Source organism: Halichoerus grypus, chromosome 15 (assembly GCF_964656455.1).
Source record: "Halichoerus grypus chromosome 15, mHalGry1.hap1.1, whole genome shotgun sequence".
Taxonomy (NCBI): Eukaryota; Metazoa; Chordata; class Mammalia; order Carnivora; family Phocidae; genus Halichoerus; species Halichoerus grypus.
Genome location: NC_135726.1, coordinates 22,777,405 through 22,802,038, shown reverse-complemented (window position 1 = coordinate 22,802,038; position 24,634 = coordinate 22,777,405). Strand labels below are relative to the sequence as shown.

General features: G+C 37.5%; 1 protein-coding gene across 4 annotated transcripts in view; it reads right to left on the bottom strand.

Annotated features, from left to right (window-relative positions):
• Window positions 1-24,634, bottom strand: part of CDH8 (cadherin 8) — a 358,968-nt gene that overhangs the window by 230,230 nt on the left and 104,104 nt on the right. For all 4 annotated transcript variants that reach the window (XM_036091704.2, XM_036091706.2, XM_036091708.2 and 1 more), the window contains one exon: window positions 6,552-6,846. In XM_036091704.2, coding sequence (XP_035947597.1) covers window positions 6,552-6,846 — 295 coding nt within the window. The remainder of the gene's footprint in view (window positions 1-6,551; window positions 6,847-24,634) is intronic.

The window sequence follows — 24,634 nt, the reverse complement described above, 5'->3', positions numbered from 1 at the left end:
TAGGGGGAACACCATTCAACTCAGTAGAGATAAGTCTGTGTGTGTGTGTGTGTGTGTTGTGTGTTGTGTGTGTGTTGTGTGTTGTGTGTGTGTTGTGTGTGTATTGTGTGTGTTGTGTGTGTGTTGTGTGTGTGTGTGCTGTGTGTGTTGTGTGTGTGTGTGCTGTGTGTGTTGTGTGTATGTGTGTGTTGTGTGCATGCACGTGTGCAGATGCTCCCGTACATTACTTTGTTCTGTCCCGTCTGCTGAGATTTGGCAATAGCAACACCTTGGTAGCAATAAATACAACCAATATCCTGCATTTGGCACCAAATACCAGTCTCATTTAAATGGAACCAGGTCTCTTTATACAGTTGGCAAATTCCATGGGGTGCCTGGGAGGCTCGGTCAGTTGAGTGTCTGAAGCAGTTTTGGCTCAGGTCATGATCTCAGGGTCGCGAGATCGAGCTCTGTGTCTGAATCCATGCTCGGTGGGGAGTTGGCTTAAGATTCTTTCCCTCTCCCTCTACCCCTCCCCTCTGCTCCTGCTCCCCTTCAGATAGACAGATACATAGATACATAGATATAGAAAGACAGACAGACAAACAGACAGATGAATGAGTGAATGAATGGCAAATTCCACGGCTGGGTCAGGGAAAGTACAAAAGAAGCCTGGAAGACTGGCCAGTGATAAGACTGTACCCAAAGAATGATGAGGCATGTCAACAGGACATAGAATCAGTTTCAAGGGCATGTCATGGCCAAGTCTGGTATAAATGATATACATAACTATTATCATGGCATCAAGATAATGAAAATAACTATCACAACTCATTAAAACAGAAATCTACAAGTCTAAACTAATATAAATAAATACACAAGCAAATAAATGGGAAGAAAATCAAGCTTTTCCTTAGAGAAGAATGTCAAGTAATAAATGCAGATGGAATGAGGGAATTAGTACAACCACCATGTGGCAGCCAAGAAACCTCAATGAATGCTAAAATTGGGGGGGGGTAGTAATTTGATGAAGAATAAGGTATTTACTTAGATGCAAAGTATCTGCTTACAAAGTTGTTATCAAGTACAAAGAGAAAAAAAAACTTTACAGTGGACACACACGGTTGGATAACACCTTAATGAAATTATTATCAAAATTATTATCACCGATAATGGAATAAATCAGAATCTTGTTCCACTTGATACAAATCAATGTTATCTGTGATAGCACTACCTAAAATGCCTATTCTGGATTTAATCTCAAGGAAACATCAGACAAATCCTAACTAAGGAATTCTATACATTAGTTTTTCTATAATCTGCAAGTGTAAAGGTCATAAAAGCAAAGACTCAAGAAACATTCCAGATTGAAGCATTCTAGAAACATAATGGTAATGCACATGCAGTCCTGGATTTTATCTTTTTAATATTAAAAAAAAAAATTACAGCACAATTGGAGACATTTGACCAAGGTCTGTGCTTTCAAGAGCAATCAATGGCATATCGATATAAATTTCCTGATAATGATGGCTGTGGAAAAAAGCATCCATGTGGGAAGGACTTCCTGAGGTTTTCCACGGTGATGGGGCATCAAGTCAGTGGCTTGGTCTCACACGGTTCAAGAAAAAAATAAACTCTATAGAGCTCCATTTACCCCTTTTCTCTAAGATCGAATGTTTCACTTTATCTTTTTTTTGAAGGCCAAGAGCAATTCTCTAAGATTAAATGTATTCCAAATCAAAGATGATGAAAAGACACAAAATAAATAGTATGTATTTTAGATGGGCCTTCCTCCAAAAGAGGATCCGAGCATGTTTATCATAAAAGAAGATATTCATGGGCGCCTGGGTGGCTCAGTTGGTTAGGCAACTGCCTTCAGCTCAGGTCATGGTCCTGGAGTCCCGGGATCGAGTCCCGCATCGGGCTCCCTGCTCAGCGGGGGGTTTGCTTCTCCCTCTGACCCTCTTCCTGCTCGTGCTCTCTGTCTCTCATTCTCTCTTTCTCAAATAAATAAATAAAAAATCTTTAAAAAAAAAAAAAAAGAAGATATTCATAAAGAAGAGGCTTAATATGAATGACAAGAGAAGACAGAATGAGAATAACACGTAGAAGGAAAAAGACTGAAATTATTTTCAAACTTTAACATTTTCCTTTGGCTGAGTTCGTGTTCAAGGAGAGTAAGTTCACTAGCATACTGTGTACTGACTTCCATAACTGCCCGTTGTAAGCCTTTCGCAAAGTAGTGAGATGTGCCTTTTTCAAATTTATCTTACTAAGTCATCTCTTAACTTTCTTCTGATATTTTGATGCATATTTTTTGTGGAAAGCGCATTCTCCTTTTGCATTCACGACCAGGGAATCTAGAGTCAATCTCCATCACTCTCTTTAGTCTTTATCTTTATTATATTAACAGCACTTCAGAGCCAGTGTTCACCACATGGCTCCTAATTAATTTTATTGTTATTTGAATTTCTATGTGATGTACTGTTGTTACATTTCTCAAGTACTTAGGTGCCTATCTTGAAAATTGTGTCATACTTTACCCAAACTTTTCCTTTCCAAATCCCATCTTAGTTTTCAATTTAATTTGCAAAGTATGTTGACCTCAAGTGCTCTTCCACCTTGTAAAAATATTAACTATTATAAGTATGCAGCAGAAGCACAGTGCTCGTATAAACAAAATTCTCTAGAGATATTATCAAAGATTAGCAGAGCGTACTGGTTAAACCCATGAGAGGTAGAGCCAGATGTCTGGATTTAAATCCTAGCTCCTCCACTTATTATCTGGATTTGGATTAGCTATTATTTTCCCCATTTTTCTGATTAAAAGTAATGAGATATAAGGAAGTTAATATCAGTACTGATGTTACAGGGTTGTCACAGATATTAAAAGCATTTAACACAGCTTCTGGCATATAGCAACTTTTCAATACACATTGATCATCATTAGATAAGTCCTGAGTCTCAAAGAAAACTAAGAAAACTGCCAGTGTCATGTGCTAAGTAATTGTGTACTCTACAATACAGTAATGCCTACCAGCTTAAGCACTATTTGGCTTCTCATCGCTTCACACTTGCCTTCACTAATATGCCCTTTTGAATAAAACAGGGTTCATTCCAACATGTACATTTTTGAAATATAAAGGTAAGGCTTGCTGAGAAATTTTTCATTGACTCAGCCATTCGTATCAGTTTACTGAATCTTACTAGTAGAAGTAATTCACAAATGGATGGCTGTAAAGAAACCAATATATGTTGGTCACTAACTCTATGCTCTGCCAAGTACTTTAAATATAATCACTGAATTCTTCCCAACGTATTTATTTAGGTAGAGATCACTGTGCACACAATACAGATAAAGTAAGGTTTATATGGATTATGTCACTTACACAAATAGAAGGCAAATTTGCAGCCAAATAATCTGAGATTCTATTTTCAACTCAAATAAAAGTTTATTTTATCTGAACACAGGTGTAGGCATATGGTCAGGGTTAAATACCCATCACCGCAATGTACAACGGAATTAAAAATATTTATTTTGTCTGAAACTCAATAAATGTAGGTAAATGTGCCCTGAAAAACCAACTCCAACAATATTAGTTTGGGATTCACAGTTAAAATCAGACAAGCTCACATGCCATTCTTTATGTGGTATTGCTATAAAAGTGAATTCTCATCAAGTTCTGAAATTCACAGTAGAATATAAAAGAGCTGTGTCTCCAGCTTCCAAGTAAGATCTTTCCAAAACAATCTGGCTGCCATTTGGGCAAATATATACGTGTGTTTTTGTCTTGACAGCTTGTCAACTGGCAGATAGTTCTTGAACATCACATTCATTTCAATTTAATATTGGTAAATTTCTCAATTAGAATTTTTTTTTTTTTTTAAGATTTTATTTATTTATTTGAGAGAGAAAGCATGAGAGGGGAGAGGGTCAGGGGGAGGAGGAGACTCCCTGCCGAGCAGGGAGCCCGATGCGGGACTCGATCCCCGGACTCCGGGACCATGACCTGAGCCGAAGGCAGTTGCTTAACCACTGAGCCACCCAGGCGCCCCCAATTAGAATTTTTATCTTTCACTTTCTGCACCATGAAATCCCTGGTCCTCACTGGCATTCCTCAGGGCATACAGGTGCGAGTGTTGGTATTTCTGCAGTAGCAAAGGAAGAAAAATGAAAGAACTAAGGAGGGGAGGGAAGAGACAGGCTGAGAGAGAACAGTGGTAATGGGGAGAGAAAGGAGATAGTAGCTGGCCTTCATCCTGATATTCACCTTCATGAGAAATGAAGGGAATAATTCACAGTTGACAATAAAATAGTGCAGCTGCTTCTGCTCCCTTTAACCACAGAGGCTGGAGTCAAACAGAAGCCAGACACCCAACGCATAAAATCAATACATGAGGAAAGGTCCAAAGGTAACGTGGGAAATAGATTAATAAAAATAATTTTAAAAACCACCACAACAACTAATTTTGAACACTTACTTACTTCACGGCATACCTTTCCTTGTACTTTATCATGCGATTCTCACACAATGAGAGCAAGATGGAAATTATTATCTTTGCATTGTAGCTCAGGAAAATAAGCAATAATTTAACCTCCCTGAACTTCAAAGTCAACCAGATAATAAGGGATGGAACCAGGATTCAAAACTCCATCTATCTAACTTTAAAAACCACCCTTTCAATTGTAGCACAAACCAGAGGTTTTTTTGGAAGAGATGTCACAAGCTACACTTTTTTTTTTTTTTAAAGTAACTGTATATGTTAGAATAGATTATTTCCTTTGCTCTCTACTTTCTTATCAAGAAAAGTCTTTTAAACAGAGGGAAAAAAATGCCTATATATTTACAAGTATATATTTATACACCGCATTATATAGCTAATAATATCTTTAATATCCTTTTCTTAGCTAAACGACCTTGAAGCGTGCAGAAGTTTTGGGGATTTTCTTTCTCAACATACTTATCAGGGACACGACTCATATTACAAGAAATGGAAGCCTCTGACACATTTACAATAAATAGATATAGATTTGGCCATTATGATGCAGAAATGACAATGATGAGATGAAATCAACAGTTCATTGTTTACTGGCAATTAAGATAAAGGATTCTGTATGTACTGCAGGTATCGATAGTCCTTTAGAACACCTTACTCTCATCTGGATTAAAAAAAAAAAAAAGATGAATTAGGGAAATTCTCTGCCCTAAATGAGTTGATCAAAGAAAACGGCGGGGGAGGAAAAGGTAGTGTTTCTCAGTTCCTGTTTGCATGTCAGATTCTCAAAGGAGTATAACCATGGAGGTGCTTTTGCTCATTTGTGGGTTTCTTCTGCAGGTGATGGTGATGGTAGGAAGGTAACTGTGTACTCCAAAGCCATAGAAGTTTCCCTAGAAAAAAGTGTCATTTTAACCAGCTTTAGAAGAGCAACCAGATTTTGATAAAAAGAAAAAAAAAAAGTAGAATTCCTTGCAGAAGAGATAGGCAAAGTGGATGGAGTCTTGGCAGGAGAAATACATGGGTAAGATATAAAGACCTGAAATCAATTCTCATTCGGTGCTGAAATGGGTATATTTACCAAAGCTACACCGTAGGTTAAAAGAGAAGAAATCAAATGAAGCCAGGCTATTTACCTAATTCTGGCCTTCAATTTATATGTCTACAATTTATTGTGTTTTTTATTTGTCTCATCATTTCACCTGCCTCCAATTTATGTGACTTTGCCACACAGCATGTATCCTTGTAGGTTGTCTTAAATGCAATTTGAAACAAACTAGGGTACACATTACATACATAAGAATGACTTTTGTGATCTTATACTCTGAATTTTGGATCCTGCCTCTTCTTGTCAGAGAGGGAAGAGCTCTAAAACCCCTCCTCTTACAGTATAAAGTCTGGGAACAGGGGTTGAGGATAGATAAGCATATCCACAAAAGGAAAAAAGAAAGGGAGAAAATCATGTTTTGAAATAAACACTGCTCTGTAAAATAAAATGGATATTTCACTGCCTCAGCACAAGTAAGAGTGATCCCATCAGTGATTGCAGTGTTCCCACAAAAAAGTTCAGTTACGAAGAAGTCTCTGGCAACTGAGATTTCCTAACTCACTCTTGACTTGACCCACCAGCTCAATCCAGTATCTGGCTGACTACAGATCTAGACTGTCTTCTGTTTCTCTATGCACTGCATCTGCATGTGAATATACACAAACAAATAATTAAACATCAAGCAAATATCAATAGGATTACTCTGGCATGTTGGAACAAATCTTGATAAATCCATCTCAGTAACAATACTCAAACTACAAGTCTATGAGAGGAATACAAATTCAGCCTATTGAGGTACTGTCATTGTAAGGAGCGATATTTTAATAAAACTGCTTCGTCAGTTCCTACTACTAAGGGACTAAAGCTATTGAGCTGTGGAACTTAGGCCAAAAAAGGGGATTTGGAAATGCAAATTAGAGATAAGACAGTAATAAATGTCTTTTATTCAGCAACACACCAGCCCTGATGCCAGGAGCTATTTTAAAGATGAGTCTTAATAGTTCTGTGAAATTGGAAGCTTACTTACCCAAAATGGACATCTCTGGCACAGTAGCATGATAGGGTCCATTAAGAAACTCCGGCGCATTGTCGTTGATGTCTTGAACTTTAATAATAAATTCAGAAGGAGGCTCCAGAGGCTTGTTCGTCTCCCAGTCCACTGCCTGAGCTGTTAGAGTATACTCAGCCTTTTCCTCCCGGTCAAGTCTTTTTATAGCATGGATATCTCCTGTTATATCATTTATTTGAAATATTGTCCCAGCTCCATCGCCTGATAAGATATACTTGATTTTTTTGCTCCCAGGATCCAGGTCTGTGTGCAGCTAAAATGAAAAGTGGCATTGGTTAGTGATGGGCAATTTGCAAAGTTATTTTTTAACTACCTCCTGTTTGAATATCAAGTTGGTTCTTTCTACATTCATCCTAACTTCATCAATTTCTACTAACAGTAGTTTTACAGTTTATACACTGTATGCATATCAATCAAAATAAAATATAATGAAATTTATACAAATCAGTTAGAACTGTTTTAAAAAGTACTCTGACCTGTTTGGTGTAAACTGACATGCATTTAGAATGATAAAAAGATCAAGAGGAAAACACAAAAATGTATGCATTCTTTTCCACTTATTAATACATTTATCTAAAGTTCTTCTTAGCTACCTTTAATGGATCACTCTCTGTGTGCCAAGAACTATGGGGTTTGCTTCTTGTATATTAATTCTCTTAATTTTTCTGAAAGTTGATGAATTAGAATATTTCACATGAAACTTAGAAAAGCGAAGTTTGGGCACCTGGGTGGCTCAGTCGTTAAGTGTCTGCCTTCGGCTCAGGTCATGATCTCAGCGTCCTTGGATCGAGTCCCACATCGGGCTCCCTGCTCGGCAGGAGGCCTGCTTCTCCCTCTCCCACCCCTCCTGCTTATATTCCCTCTCTCACTGTGTCTCTCTCTGTCAAATAAAAAAAATTAAAAAAGAAAAGAAAAGCGAGGTTGACAAGGCACATAATAACCTCTCCAAGGTTCATATGTGTTGGAATCAAGTGCAGTAGACCCAGAATTCATCTCAGATCTACCTGTTATATTTATAAAGGCAAAAGTAATTCAATCTGATGCCTATTAAGATCTTATGTTCTCTAGGACCTTCTTTTCTTTGATCTGTACAATGCTTCTGGTCCAGGAAAATTATTCCAATTTTACAGAGAAGAGCACTGAGGCCAGAAAAGGGACCCATCTGGAAAATCAAAACTTCACAAGAGAAATACAGATTCATCTCAGGTCAGGTTCTCACCAGCTAGACCCCAAGACTTGACCTTTACTGCTTCCCTGCTTGCAGACCTTTGATCCACATTTTTCCTTAAAGTTCTCTTTCCAGCTTATCTCTTAACTCAGGCAAAAGACTCTATGGGCATAACATCCCATGATGGAAACCAAAACTATCCCTCAAGCGTTAAGAACTGCCTGGAGGAGCTTTCTGGGGATCCAGACCACCCAGCCCAACATGAACTAAACCCTGATGCATTCCTGCGCAGATGGACCATGGAGTGACCCACAGAGTGACTGACAGTTACCTTTACCTGATTATAATAGTAGAATCTCCTCCCCAGGAAGAGCACAGCCTCATTTACATAACATACATGTACATATACAGGCATGTTTCTGTAAGGCGCATGTGCACAACCTTAGGGCGGCCTCTATATCCAATGACAAGGCTCCCCTTTCTAAAAATTCATCCTAACCCTAAACAAAAGGAACACATTCACCCTTGCTCCGGAAGTCACAGCTTTGGTTACTCCCCATGGTCTCCTTATTTGCCACAAATAAAGTTCACTTGGACAACACCACCACCTGGTGTAGTTTCTATCTGTGACTCACCAGCGATTGGACTCGTTAGTTCAGTTACAAGGGCAACAAAAATTTACTGAACACCTACTCTACCTGAAACATTTTGGTAGGTACTAGGGAAAACAGAATCCCTGCTTTAAAATTTCCAGTTTACTCTCAAGAGGGAGACAGGAGTGTCCTGATACATGGTACATCTTCTTTATACTCTCTTGGACTCCTGTTAAAAAACTAAACTAAAACAAAAATAAATATACTTTAGTTTGCATTTTTAAAAGAAAAATTCATTGAACTATAGCTGTAAAATGGTGCTTAAATGCACATATTTTCAGTATATATATATATAGCTCCAGTTACTGCACTGTAAGATTTCGAATTTCAAATACTTGTTCCTTTAAAAAAAAAAAAATGCTGTGTGGAAAGAAACTCCTAGAAACTCAAAAGACATTCTGTTCTCTTGGGATCTCTTTTATTCAGAACAGGCTCTATTGCTTTCTTCGCCAATTTAAATTGTATTTAGTGCTTCAATAAACGAAAAGAAAGGAATATAAAAAAAGACATAAAATAGCAACAAAGAATCCAAATGCATCTAGATCTCCTACTTTACTTGAATATTTTAAAAAGTTAAAGCATAAGATTACATCAAATATTTATTGAATCTCCAAATGTATCCCTTTCATTTATTGTATTAAATTTATTAACAAGAGCAAATATTGAAATGCCACTTTATCTTAATGAATGTGGGATTATAATTCATTAATGTGATATTAATCCTAATTTATGATCATTTTAATTTATGTGCATTTTAACATTTCCATTAGCATTTTTATTAAAAAAAGAAAATTTGAATAATATATCCTTCATAGAGGTTTCCATCCACATGCTAGGCAGCCCTGAGACACAGAGGTATTGGGATGTGTCACTCTTGTACACAGCATTTTTGCTATGACAACTCAAAGTCATTCAAAATGGTGTTATCATCATTTATGTCGGAACTTAATTGTGTCATATTTTTCTTTACATTTATCAATAGCCTCTGATAAGTAAACTGCATGTAGTCTTAACTTAGGTTTTGATGGTCCCTTGTGTTTAAAAGTTACTGAGGCAGAAGGGGAAAGCACAGGTTTCTGAAAGAGTAAAACAAAGCAACATTTAGGTCTTTAACTATATGGAATGGAGAGATGAATGCATTTATTTGAGCTTCAGCTACTTTGCTTATAATTTAGGGATAAAACATCTACTCTGCAGATTTGATTTTGGAATCTGAGATAATCTATTTGAGAAATAGAGAAAAAGGAGTGGACAAAGTAAGTGTACAATAACTAAAAGTATTTTTATATCGTATTCAACCATTTGCAACTATCTGAAAACCGCAGCAAGCCTAGTTGTAACTCAAGTGAAAGCAAGTTCCCAAGACTCTATCGTGAAAAAAATGGGAAAAACAAAACAGAACAAAAACCAAACAAACAAAAAATCCTTAGTAAACTCTGTATGCTCCCTCTTTCTTCAGGAAATTCATTTTTAGCAAATCTCAGTAAAATCCAGATCGACTGGCTAACGGTATTCTTGAAACACAGAAAATTGTGTTTCTATATTTATTTGGTTCATCCTATCGTTTGTAGCTCAAACACACACACACACACACACACACACACACACACACACAACATTCTGGCACATGGTTATTCAAGTAACCAACTTGACATTATAAATAAAAGATTTGTGAGTATGCAAGAATAGCATAAGTCATAAGACTGTAGGTCTGGACTTCAAAGTACAAGAAGACAAGCTGTTTTCTTTGTTGTTCATCACATAAGTCTGTCAGAACCTGCTCATTTCAATGCAACCTCACTGTTCCTATCAATTTATCCACCTCAAGACCCTCTCTGTGAAATTATGGTGCAAAAGATATCCCAAAATTTTCACATATTGTGCATCATCTGGAAGTGTGAGGACCACCTCTCCCAAGGGCTGCTTCTGCAACATAGAGCAGGCAGGATAAGGGACACCTACAAATTCTCCTTGAGAGGTATGACTTGTTGGCCAGGCTGTGGTACAGAAAGATCTCACCCATTCATTTATTAAATATGAAGAGAGAATGTTTACAAACAACACAGATACGGTGGCTGCCCTCAAAGACCCATAGGTTAGTGGGAGATAAACACAAACAGAAAATTTAAGGTAAGTAGACTTATTATTATTAATTATTACTGTCTGGTAAACATTTTACATGTATAAATGCAATGCTATTCTGACAGCAAACTAGATAGCATTTCTCCATTTCAGCAAGGAAACGATTGCAATTCAGAGATTTTTAGGCAACTTTTCCACAGAATGCACTATCAGCAAGTGGCAATCTTCACAGCATAAGCTTTAGAGTAAATTTCCTAGATTCAAATGCATGCTCTAAAGGCTATGATATGGAGGGCTATAAGAGCATACAGAAATTTTACTCAACTCAGAATGTGGAGTGTGGAGGGACAGAAAAGGCCTCCCCAAAGAAGTAATGATTAAAACTTCCGATCTCAAAGAAGGGAGGAGATGCCTGCCAGCCACAGGTAAAGTATGGATAAAGATCCAGAGAAACGACAGAGCATACTATGTTAGAGAAAGTAAAGATGATTTAATATGGCTAGAACACTGAGTTAAGGAGAGAAAATGTGGCAAAAAAAACAAGAATAAAAGGCAAGGCAGGGGCCAGATTACATAGAGTTTTAAAAACAAATGGAGTTTAGATTTGACTATAAAAATAACAAGAATCCATAGACACAAGGTTTCAGTAAAGAGCCTGACATTATCATAATTCTGTTTTAGTGACATTACAGAGGTTGGTGTGTGCCTATAAGCAAGGTCTTGCAGGCAAAAAAAGGAGAGGAAATCAGAGAGAAAACTTAGACACCATTTCACAAAGCTTAATTTTGATTCTCAAGTTCAGCCTGACACCCATAACCTCTCACATCTACAGCCAGACAAAACTCCAGTCCCTCTGGTCACTCACCACAGCCTGGCTGGAGAAGCAGAGAGGGAGGGCCAGGTGTGCAAAGAGCGATCCCAGTCTTGTACGTGAAGTCTTCAATTCCGGGGATCATAATAGAACTGCTACATAATTGAGCTGAATTGTATCAGTATAATCACACCCTCACCATCTTCCATATATTTGCATAATACCCCCTAATTAAAATGAGTTTAGGCTACAAAAGTCAAGGGAGAAACATTTGCATTTGCATTGTCTTCTGTATTTCCACTGCCTAGTAAGGTGTCTGTCATACTGTCGGAAGTTCAAAAAGTTTTTGTGGAGTAAAATAAATGTGAAGGAAAAGGAGAAAATAACATTTTTTCATTTGATTTTCAAAACAAAGATTTAAAGGAGAGAGAAAGGAATTTAGAAAAATTAGGTCCAGTGATCTAAAATCTAATCTATTCTAAATCCAAATCCCTGGAGTATGTATTCAACTTTAGCACCCAACATAAGAACTAAGACATGGTAGATGGGAATACTGATGGAAGGATGAGTGGATGGATGGGTAGGGGATGAGTAATAGATGGATAATAGATAACAATTATCTGATACTCAGAAATCACTGTTCTCAGAACAAGAGCCCCCACTCCATCCCACCCCAGTCCTCAATGTCACCCACATCTCTTCTGCAGCTGTCAAAAAAAAGTTCAGACTACTTTTCAACCTCCTCACACAGGACCCCTGAGAACACTGAAGTACTTGTGGGACAATAGAGTCTAGAGAAGTTGAATTCTTCTCTTAGTGCCTATTTTAATGCCAGAGAATGATTTAATTACCATTCTGCCACCTTTTCCTCTAGAGTGAGTGATGACAGATGAATTGAGGGAGCTACAGGGAAAATTACTTCCTCATCACTTCCTCATCAGCTGATAATCGGTTAGCTCTGGCATCAGAGCTTAATTTGAGGTTCTACTCTATCCAGATGGACATCATGGAAGGGTGTCTCATTTCCCATCTTGCACTTGAGAAGTATCCAAGTTGCTAGCTAAGAAAGAATCATCCTCATTTGGAACCTGAAGAGGTTAACAGGGATCAATGAAGCATAAAATTGTCACTTACTGATCTGTGTTTTTCATGAATCTACTCACCTTTGGAGAAGATAGCAAGCTTAGCACTCTTCAATCAAATTACATTTTAGCACTATATTCTTAGTATCTAGTACCATCCCTGTCAGGGAGAAACTGTGCTATGGGCAGACTGATAATCTCATCCTTAGTCACAACCATTCAGCATCAAAGATGGCATTAGAACTTTGACACAATATAAGTTTTTGGCCTAAGTCTCCAAGATAATAAGAATGCAGGACTACAATCGAAATCAAAAACATATTTAGGCTGCTAGGAGGCTAAAAGGGCAGGTGAAGAGAAAGAACAATATGGCATAAGGGTTCTTTTCATATTTCCAAACTGCTCCCCACCAAGAAGGAACAGGGACCAAAGTTAGGTGTAATAGGCATAAGAGCACCCCAACATTTCCTAAGATGAAGTTGGCAATTACTCGTGATCACACACTCTGAGGAAACAAGAATTCAGTGAAATAATAGTTCTCAAAGTAATTCTCAATATAAACCAAGTTACCCTTAAGTGTGTCTTAAGAGGTAAAAAGGCTAAAGAAGAGGCAGTCCCTGATTAAAATAATAGAACACAGCATCCTGTGATGACAATGATACCTGCTTCACAAAAATATTAGTTTCCTAAAGCATCATCGCAGGCAAAGATAGACCATCTATATCTCAAACATGTGTTCCTTGCATTTTCTATCAGTTGCTGGTGTGAGCATTGAACAGCATGAACTGGCCATGGGAACTGGTGTCCAGCGAAGCAGAAAACTGAAAGCAAGTCCAAGTGAACTGTTTTTGGCTTCAGGGACCTAAAAATATAGTCAGAAAAAGAAATGCATTTCCTGCACTAATTCAAATAGAGAAAGATAGATAGATAGATATTTCCACAAGGGAAGGACCTCTATGTACAATATTCAACACTGTGCCCAGCAACAAGCATCATACTTGGCACATGGTAAATGCTCATTAAAGTCTTTTTTTTTTTTTTTTTGGTCTACACAAGACCTATCTTAATGTCCTGCATCTTGGCAATGACTTTACGTGGATGAGGGGCTCATCTGACTTTCTCAAGCACATATAATTAATAGTGACAGATCCAGATGTAACCTAGTAAATCAGATTCCAGAACATATACATTTTAGCATAATTCTAGAGAGACCCTCAGGAGCACATGAGCAGTTAGGTGAGGACCTTCCATTTTCCTACCTGAGAAGGACACAGAATGGAAAAGCCTCTCCAGTTTGTTCCTGAATGACAATACTGAATACACACATTTGGGAGCTGTGTGTTAGAAACCATAAATACAGGCACATTTTGTGAATTAATCTATCCTATAAAAGTTTGAAATGGAATAGACATAGACACAGGAAGAATGCTCAACTAAATAGAAATGCAAAGGGAGAACATTAACAGGAGGCTGAAAGGCTGTTTGCCAAGAGACTTCTCAAGCCAACATTCATGACCTTGACAAATTTGCCATCTTCAGTCTGGACTTTACAGGTTTGGAAACATGAATGTGTCTGCCCCACAGTAAATCCATGTCTCTTTGTCAGACCCTAATAAAGAAAGTTCCCATTTTTTAAAGCAATGTGCTGATGATAAATAGCATCGGAAATATTTAAGCTATCATGTTGAGCAAAATTTCTCTTTATATAAAGACCCACACAGAGTGGAATCAAATCATCCTTACCGATATGATAGTATTCAAGAAAGGAGAATTCGATGGATTAATTTTGTAATGATGTCATACAAAAACTAGCTTATTAAGTATCCTCATCTTCCAAAAATGGTCTTAACAATGGCCTAAGAATGCTGAATTTCTACATTCTCAGATTTTCTCTTTCCCTTTAGGTACTGAGTTGGAGGTGCCAATATTTAAGCAATCATAGGAAAAAACAAAACAAAACAAAACAATGGACTCCCTTCTTCCCTTCTGTTAGATACATTTTTTCTTACGTATGCTGATAACAGCCTGGTGAATATATTAAATATTTTAAGCTTGGAAGTCAATATGTTTCTGTAAGGCAACCAACAATTTGTACAGTAGTATTTCAGATTATGGAATCTAGAATGAAGGGCTGATAAGGAACAGAACCAGGTTAGGAAAAACTATAAGATACTCAGGAATTTACTTAACATCCCCAAAACTCAGTTTTCTTATTTGTAAAAGATTTTAATAATAGTTTTAATGCCCTACCTTTAGGGTTTTTGTAATGACTAAAATGTGACCAAAATAATGCTGATAAAAGCATGATATCTTCTAGGAACTAAAATATTAAAATAAAAATGCATATAAGGTAGATTCTTGTGAAGATAGAATTTTGGAATTACAATGATAGGTACTGCTAAATCTAGAAATGCTTTCCAGGAAAAAATATACCTAACTTCGTATTCTGGGTCAGAATTCAACATACAACATCGATTTATAGTAAAAATAAGAATGTCACCTCTTGAGTTAAATAATCTGGGTACAAAGTGATCTGGGCTGAAACTCGTCCATTGGGCAAGGCACTTGATAATCACATTTTTTATACTTATTCACCCATTCAATAAGCAACAATAGTAGATATATCTGGAAGTGGTTTTTTTCCCCAGCTTTACTGAGGTATAATTAACAAAAAAAAATTGTAAGATATTTTCTGTTACCTGATAACTGTAAGCCTAGAAGTAGGGGGACAGTAGTCATTGTGCACTGGATCATTGAATAAAAGCTAGCGTGGGCGGGCACCTGGGTGGCTCAGTTGGTTAAGTGACTGCCTTCGGCTCAGGTCATGATCCTGGAGTCCCGGGATCAGGTCCCGCATCGGGCTCCCTGCTCAGCAGGGAGTCTGCTTCTCCCTCTGACCCTCCCCCCTCTCATGCTCTCTCTCAAATAAATAAATAAAATCTTAAAAAAAAAAAAAAAAAAGCTAGTGTGGACAAGAGTATGGGTGAATAGTCATAGTGGACCAATTACTAAAACTAGATTTAGGTGCATAGTGGATGGATGGATGAATTGGTTGATAAGATAGTTAAGGAACGGAGGATGAGTAGCTAGATGGTTTTATTGGAGAATTCAAAGATAAAGGAAATAATAAAGGATAGTCTGACTGAATAAGATTCTAAGCCATCCTCTATTTAGATTCCAATACACATTAAATACTACGAATCAATGGATGAATGAACAGATGGACATGTTGCTGAGTGGGCGGGCTAGAAGGACCACAGAGTTTCTCACTAAAAGATTGATTTTGGGAAAACATAACAAATTATTCTGTCTCAGAGCACTATTCCTTGTCTTACACTAAACAAGACATAGTCCTCAGAAGTTCAACTACAAACTGTAAGAGATTCTTACATGAAGATCTTTGGTACATACTTAATTTTCAACAATTAACAAATCACTCTTCACAAATTTCCTGAAAAAACTTTTCTATCTATCTTAATTAGAAAGATGGATAGGGGGCACCTGAGTGGCTCAGTCAGTTAAGCATCTGACTCTTGATTTCAGTTCAGGTCATCATCTCAGGGTTGTGAGATGGAGCCCCAAGTCTGGCTCTTCACTGAGCTTGGAGTTTGCTTAAGATTCTCTCTCTCCCAGGGCGCCTGGGTGGCTCAGTCGGTTAAGCATCTGCCTTTGGCTCAGGTCATGATCCCAGGGTCCTGGGATTGAGCCCCACGTCGGGCTCCCTGCTCAGCGGAGAGCCTGCTTCTCCCTCTCTCTCTGCCTGCCGCTCTGCCTACGTGTGCTCTCTTTCTCTGTCATATAAATTAATAAAATCTTAAAAAAAAAAAAAATTCTCTCTCTCCTTCTGCCCCTCCCCACACCCCCACTCATGCTCTCTCTCTGAAAAAAATATATAATAATAATAAAATAAGATGTTTTTAAAAAAGATGGATGGATGGATGGATAGAAACATAGAGATATGACGGGGAAATTTTTGTCAAATAAATATACAATATGATAATACACAACACAAGCAAGGTGAATAAGAGTAAAAAACAAACAGAAACAGGATTATTAGCCATATAAAACAAGTGGATTTTAAACAAATGGATATTTAAAACATCCAGGATATTTTCAAAACGTCAATTTACAGTGGAATACTCAGTTGTACTGTGGAAAAAGGGGAAAATCTTAAGAAAACATTGTGTCAATGTTCTTTATGTTTCAAAAGAATTTGATTATCCAGAGAACTAAGAGGAGTCAAAAATATGAGTTGGATTTCTGATGTGCTAATCACAATTACTTGCTAAACAGGATGTATCTTGTTATCCAAATAACTGACAAGAGCACAGTGGGAAAGAACACAGTGGATAACCAAATGACAGTCATCTCCTCTCTCTGAAATTCTCTATTTATAAAGAGATGGGGATAATCAAAATGCTGTGACCTTGAAAGAACATTGCAATTGAAGTTTAAAAAGAACTACATGAACCTAGAGTTTAGTTTGGGTCATAAAATAGGGTGTGACATTGGCAAATCATCTTTTTTCTGTGATCAAAATGCCTAATAATAACTTAGCTGTGTCACCCAGGATTACCCCTTGAGGTTTGCAAACTGTCTCATTCAAAGTCTTGTTAAGAAAGCAGAGGATCATGATCAAAGTTCAGATTTAACAGAAATAGCCACAGTTTCAAGTCTCATCCATGATGACTCAATGGGTGGATGAATGGGCTGACAGCTGGATGAGTGAATGGATAAATGTGTTGATAAGAGAATTAAAAGGAGAAAGGTGGGTAGGTAAATGGTTTTATTGGACAATGTATGGGTGCATGAAAGAGTGCGTGAGAGGACTAAGTGAACATATTCACAAACACCCTTCCTTTTAGACAGATGAGAATCCAAACCCTTTCCATGGTTTGTTATCCTTAGTCAACTGCAGTCCTGAAGCACATGATTCTCCTTCTGACCTATCATCAGAGAGTCAGTAGTAGCCTAAAACTACATCACAGTGCCTTTGTCATTCATTTCACTTCGTGTAGGCATTTCATCATTCTCATCATCATAAGAAAAAGGGTAAGCACAGTACAATAAGGTATTTTGAGAGAGAGAGACCACATTCACAAAACTTTTATTACAGTATACTGTTGTTAACTGTTCCATTTTATTATTTATTACTGTTGTTAATCTCTTAGTGTGCCTAATCTACAAATTAACTTTATCATAGGTATATATGTATAGAAACAAATAGTAGATACAGGGTTTCAGGCATCCACTGGGGGACTTGGAATGGATCCTCCACGGATAAGGAGGGGACTACTATACTAGATAGGATCTTGGACAAGTCATTTAAATTTTCTCTGTATCAGGGGCACCTGGGTGACTCAATCAATTAAACATCTGACTTTTGATTTTAGCTCAGGTCATGATCTCAGGGTTGGGGATCAAGCCCTGCGGCCGGCTGCGTACTCAGAGGAAAATCTGCTTGAAAGATACTCTCTCTCTCTCTCTCCCTCTCCCCCTGCCCCTCCCCCCTGCTCGCTCACGTGCTGTTAAAAAAATAAATAATAAATTATCTCTTTTTAGTTTCCTCTTGTTAAAATGATACTAACAAGGAGAACAGCAATATTATCCTCCCCCCAAAAAAATTATCTCAGATTGTTATAAGGATAGCATGTATGTGAAAGTTGCCTTTTTAAAACTCTTACTCTCCCAAGTACCATTATCCATATAGCAAAGATTTGAAAATGGAGCCCAACATACCATCAAATTAACAGAATTAAATGCTAGTAATATAGCTTGCAATGCTATAAATGTGTGTGTGTGTTTCTCTGCTCTGTCGCCCTTCCACTAACAAAACCTAGAAATTGAGAAAATACCAAACAGCAACAACAACAAAACTTGAAAAAAAACCTAAAAACTGAAATGCCCTCAGTTTTCATACCACAGATCTATAGATCTGGTGAAAATCTGTTAAATCTCCTGTAGTAATAATAATGATAATGATAATGGCAAATGTTTTGTGAAAATAGTTTATTACATTTTTTAAAGATTTTTAAAAAGTAATCTCTACACCCAATGTGGGGCTCGAACTCACAACTCCAGGATCAAGAGTCGCATGCTTCACCAACTGAGCCAGCCAGGCACCCCTGTTTATTACATTTTTATTTTTTTATAATCTTTTAAAAAGTTTTTATTTATTTGACAGAAAGAGAGAGAGACAGCACACAAGCAGACAGAAGCAGGCTTCCTCTGAGCAGAGCCCAACATGGGGCTGAATTCCAGGACCCTGGGATCATGACCTGAGCCAAAAGCAGATGCTCAACTGACTGAGCCACCCAGGCGCCCCTATATTTTTAAACAAAAACAGGAATGATCCTTTCAAGTCCTCTGTTATGAGATAGACTGTTTCCCCTCAAAATTCATATGTTGAACTCCTAACCCCCAATACCTCAGAATGTGACTATATTTGGAGACTGAGCCATTAAAGAGGTGACTATGTTAAAATGAGGCTAAGTTGGACCTTAATCCAATCTGACTCGTGTCCTTATAAGTAGAAGTTTGGAAACACAGAGAGACATCAGGGATATGGGGCACAGAAAAACCATGTTTGGACACAGCGAGAGGGCAGCCATCTACAGGCCAAAGAGAAAAGCCTCAGTAGAAACCAAACTCACTAAAACCTTGATCTTGAACTTCTAGCCTCTAAAACTAAGAAAAAGTAAATTTTCATTGTTTAAGCCTAACCCAGTGTGTTGTGTTTTATTTTGGCAACCGTGGTGAACTAATACAGCCTTCTCAAGCATCCTAGCCACTTATCTATGAATACCCTACTTATGCAAAATGGTGGCTGTGACTTGCAATGGTACTCTTGATACGCTATGATTCTAGTTGTGGAACGCAAATAAGCCTCCCCAGATATAACCTCATCTTAATTCTCAGACCCTATCAATATGTTACCTTACCTGTCAAAAACTTTGCAGATGTGATTAATTTTGGGACCTTGAGATGGGTAGATGATTCTGATTTATTCAGGTGAGCCCAAACTAATTACATGGATCCTTAAAAGAGAAGACTCTTTTCTGTCTGTGGTCACAGGGTGACATGACTGCAGAAGGGTCAGAGATTCAAGCCTGCTGCTTTTGAAAATGTAGGAAAAGGGCCACTGACCAGGAAATGTGGGTGACCTCTAGAAGACTGAAAAGGCAAGAAAAAAGATGATCTCCTAAAGGTTTTAGAAAGGAACACAGTCAAGGACCTTTATTTTAGCCCAGTGACATCTCTGTTAGACTTCTGACCTACAGAAATATAAGATAATACACTCATTTATTTTAAGCTACTATGTTTGTGAAAAATTGTCATAGCAACAACAGAAAACTAATACCTTATTTTCTTTTTAAAATCTTTTTTAATACCTTATTTTCAATCAATACAATTATAGAATTGTTGAAATGTTGATAAGTTTACATATCAGATGTCTACTGACCTTGCCTCTTCTAATTATACCTTCCTTAATTTATAAAATAAGGGGATAACCTATTCATTTACTTATCCAGCCATTTCTTCAAGAACATCAATGAGTTTCCACTAGATACATTCATTTCCTATTTTATTTAAGTGTCACAACATACTACGAAGTACATACTAGACTCCTCATTTTGCAGATGAAGAAACTGAAGATTAGATTATTAAGTCATGGCTCAGTATCATATATAGGGAGCAGTGGAGAAAAGATTTGAATCCAAGTCTATCTGCTTCTGAAGCTCATGTTCATTTTATTGTTTTAATGTTGTGTGCCAGAATCAAACATGGGGGAAGAAAAATAAAAGTAGGGGCGCCTGGGTGGCTCAGTCGTTAAGCGTCTGCTGCCAGCTCGGGTCATGATCCCAGGGTGCTGGGATCGGGCTCCCTGCTCCGCGGGAAGCCTGCTTCTCCCTCTCCCACTCCCCCTGCTTGTGTTCCCTCTCTTGCTGTGTCTCTCTCTGTCAAAAAAATAAATAAAAATCTTTAAAAAGAAAGAAAAAGAAAAGTACCAGAAACCAAAGACTTCAATGTTCACAAAACGAAAACCTGTTTAGGGATTTTTTTTTTTTTTTTTACAACACGCATCTCACATATTACCTGTTTGCTTAATAAGAGTCTTATGAATATTATAGTCAAGGTAGGGGTCATCAGTTCTGAGGTACGGGGTAGGAAACAGATCCCTAGATTGAGTGAACTTGGAAACCTATGATGCCTAATTAACACCTCCCAGTGCTAGGTCCCCAAACTCCCCTGTGAGGAAGAGCCTAATGATAGAAACCTCCCCAGGCTGAGGAAAGGAGAGAACTTGCCCCAGCTCTTGGAAAATCTAGCAAGTCTAGGAGGTAGAGGTAGGGAGGTGAGATGGGGGATTTGCAGAAAACAGTGTCAAACTAGAGAATTATAAGATACACTTTGCAAATCTGAATCTCCTAGTGGGAAATATTTACTCAAATGACCACGTATTCACACCTCCCCTAAAAATAAAAAATTAAAAAACCCTTCCTTTGTACTTTCAATAGCACTGATAACACAACAGCACTGATTAGATACATAATGGATGCTGTGTAATTTTGAATATAGGAAAAAGTCCTAACCCACTTAATTTCTTCTTCCTAGTATTTCTATGTATTTGTGATAAGAAACTATAATGGGTATATGCATTCATAACTTCTTGATCCTCTTGGATCATAAGAAAAGGTGTGTTTGGCCAAGTGGAGTCTTAAGCCATTAAAAATAGATCAAATGGTCCCTTTAACCTTCTTCCTATTAATCATATATGGTAACTTATTTGCAATGACAAGTTCAAGAGCTACTAATACAGAAGCAATAAATGTGGACAGGAGAGGAAATCAAAGTGACAAAGAGTTTGCATGGGCAGGGGTTGGAAAAAAAGATTAGCTTTTTTATTTATTTACTTTCAATTTTGGTGTATTTGAGAAGAGATTTGGGAACACTTATGAGAAAGATTTTCAGAGATACCAGAAGGGAACCAGATTTCTAAGAGGTCTCATTTAACAATAAAATATAGATTTCACTTTGGCATATTATGGAGTGATTATATTAAAGAAGGAGATTGCTTTTCAATTATCTTTGGATGTGAGAGTGAGTTCTTTGAAAGTGACAATGTCCTGAGATAGACTTCATATAGGTCAGCACTGCACAAATTAGTTACCTCTTGTATGTGTGTGTATAACCTGGCAATTCAGGAGCAATGATGGGGAACTGGGTAGACTGGATTGAAAGCTGTAGTCCTGGGGGTTTAATCACCTATAGTTATGTTTAAAAGTGGCCAGTCTTTGTCATCAAGGTACCAGAAAGAATCTGGGAAGAACCGAAGCTGCCAGGCTGGCGAAGCGATCTCTCCTACCCTCAACAGGAAACACCTCTGTCAGCACTTTCGACCTGAGCACTGGAAGAAACAGGAAGGGCTAGAGCAGAAGTTCTCAAAGTTTGGGTCCACAGACCTCTGGGGATCTCTGAGCCCCTTCCAAGCGGTCTAAGTTACTTGCTTTTTTCACTGTATTGACACGTGTATGGAGAGTACAATGTAATGGAAGACAAAGCTATTGCCATATTAGCTCCAGTTACGGCAGTGGCACCAGACTATACTAACAGTCAAGGTAACTCTTCACTACCACATACTCTCAGGATAAAGATAAAAAAAAAAAAAAAAGCCAGTTTCAATTAAGAATGTCTTTGATGAAACAGTACAAAATATTAATTTTATTGATTTTCATATCTGAGTACGCATTTTTAGTATTCTGTGTAATGGAATGGGCAATACCCATAAGGCACTTCTGCTCCATACTGAGGTATGATTATTGACTCAAGGAATATCACATATGATTGCTTCCATTGCAAGCTGCAAAGCCACATTTTTTAAATGAAGAGATGACAGACAAACTATTCAGACTTGAGTATTTACCACGTATTTTACCAAAAATTTACAATTTATAAAATATAATTTTTAAATTTATAAATAAAATTAGCTTATCACTTCAAAGATAACCAACAGTATTTGTTGCCCATGGAAGAATTTGAGCTTTATAGCAAATCTCAAAATTTAAGAAAATCTGTATCTGCCTCTGTGAGATTGAAGCTTCAAGATACTTAAAGATTTTATGTAAGATTAACGATCTGATGATACTTTTTGACATGAATTTTTTTATTATTTTATAATAAAATTGGAAAAATCTATATAGCTCAGTGAAACAGTATTTTCCAAATGCATGATGTAAGAAAATTATAAATTGGCCAAGATCCATTCTAAACCTAAGGGAAACCAACAGACAATGTGGAGAACAAAAATGTATCGATATGGTTTCAGATTCCACAATGAAACTGACTTTTCAGGCACTCCCACTTGTGGAGTCTTTGGTGTGATATCAAAGAAAAACATCCACAATTATCTGAAAAGATTATCCAAATATCCATGCCTTTCCAACTACATATTTATTCGAGGCTGGATTTTCCTTCATGTATTTTAATGAAAACAACACACTGCAACAGACTGGATGCAGAAATAGATAGGAGAATCTAGCAATCTTCTATTAACCTAGAAATTAAAGAGAGTTTTTTTAATGTAAAACAGCAACAGTCTTCTCATGATTCTTTGCTATGAAAAGTAGTTATTTTCATTCAAATGTTACTTATATTATAGGCTTATAATTTTTATCTTTAAATGATTTAAATCTTTAAAATTTCTCGTGTGAATTTCTAAAATGGCAAATATGCAAGTATAATAAATACACTTCACATAAATCAAAGCTTTGTGGACTCCTCAATAAGTTTTTTTAAAAAGTATAAAGGTGTCCTATGACCAAAAGAAATTTGAGAACCACTTATCTAAATTTAATACAATTATACCTTAATAAAGTTTATTTAAGAAAAACTAACATAACTTAAAATTATGTTAAACATAGGCTAAATGTAATGTAAACAGAGGTTGCTGATCTGAAATTAAAAAAAAAAAAAAATTATATGAGGCACCTGGGAGGCTCAGTAGGTTAGGTGGCCAACTCTCCATTTTGGCTCAGGTCATAATCTCAGGGTCCTGGGATCAAGCCCCAAGTTGAGCTCCATGCTTAGTGGGGAGACTACTTCAGGATCCTCTCTCTCCCTCTGCTCCTTCCCACCACTTGCTTGCTTGCTCTCTAAAATAAATAAATAGGGGCACCTGGGTGGCTCAGTTAAGAGTCTACTTTCGACTCAGCTCAGGTCATGATCCCAGGGTCCTGGGATTGAGCTCCGAGTCAGGCGCCCTGCTCAGTGGGAAGCCGGTTTCTCCCTCTCCCTCTGCAGCTCCCTCTGCTACTCCCCATGCTTGTGCTCTCTCTGTGTCAAATACATAAATAAAATGTTAAAAAATAGGGGCACCTGGGTGGCTCAGTCGTTAAGCATCTGCCTTCGGCTCAGGTCATGATCCCAGAGTCCTGGGATCGAGCCCCGCATCAGGCCCCGTGCTCTGTGGGAAGCCTGCTTCTCCCTCTCCCTCTACACCTGCTTGTGTTCCCTTTCTCGCTGTGTCTTTCTCTGTCAAATAAATAAATAAAATATTTTTTTAAATGTTAAAAAATAATAATATAAATAAGTAAATAAATAAGTAAAAAGTTTTTTTTAAAAAAATTATACAGTGAGCATCACAAAACCTAGATTTGGAAGTTTCAGTGTATGACCACAAGAGAATCAAAGTCATTTTATTTCAATTTGAGGCAAGTTTTATAAATGGGAAAAGGAGCTATTCGAAATTTTGTAAATATTAAATGAAATACTATATATCAAATAATAGCACAAAGCTAGCATATTCAAGTTCCCTGCCCAAAATGTCCTTATTTAAAACAAACTTAACAATAATTTGCACATTAAAGCAATCCTTCTGAGCCATGGGGCATTCATCTGAAATTTCAGGTGAATATTATGTCAGGTTATTCTTTTTTTTTTTTTTTTTTATTCATGAGAGTCAGAGAGAGAGAGAGAGGCAGAGGCAGAGGCAGAGGGAGAAGCAGGCTCCCCGCCTAGCAGGAAGCCTGATGCGGGATTGATCCCAGGACCCTGGGATCATGACCTGAGCCGAAGGCAGACGCTTAACCATCTGAGCCACCCAGGCGCCCCTATGTCAGGTTATTCTAAAGCTCGGGCAATCTATCTAGATGGCTAGAGGAAAGAGGTATGAACACATTTTCATATATATACTTGAGCAGTACAAACATTACTGAGTATCAGAATCATAAATAAGTACACAGATT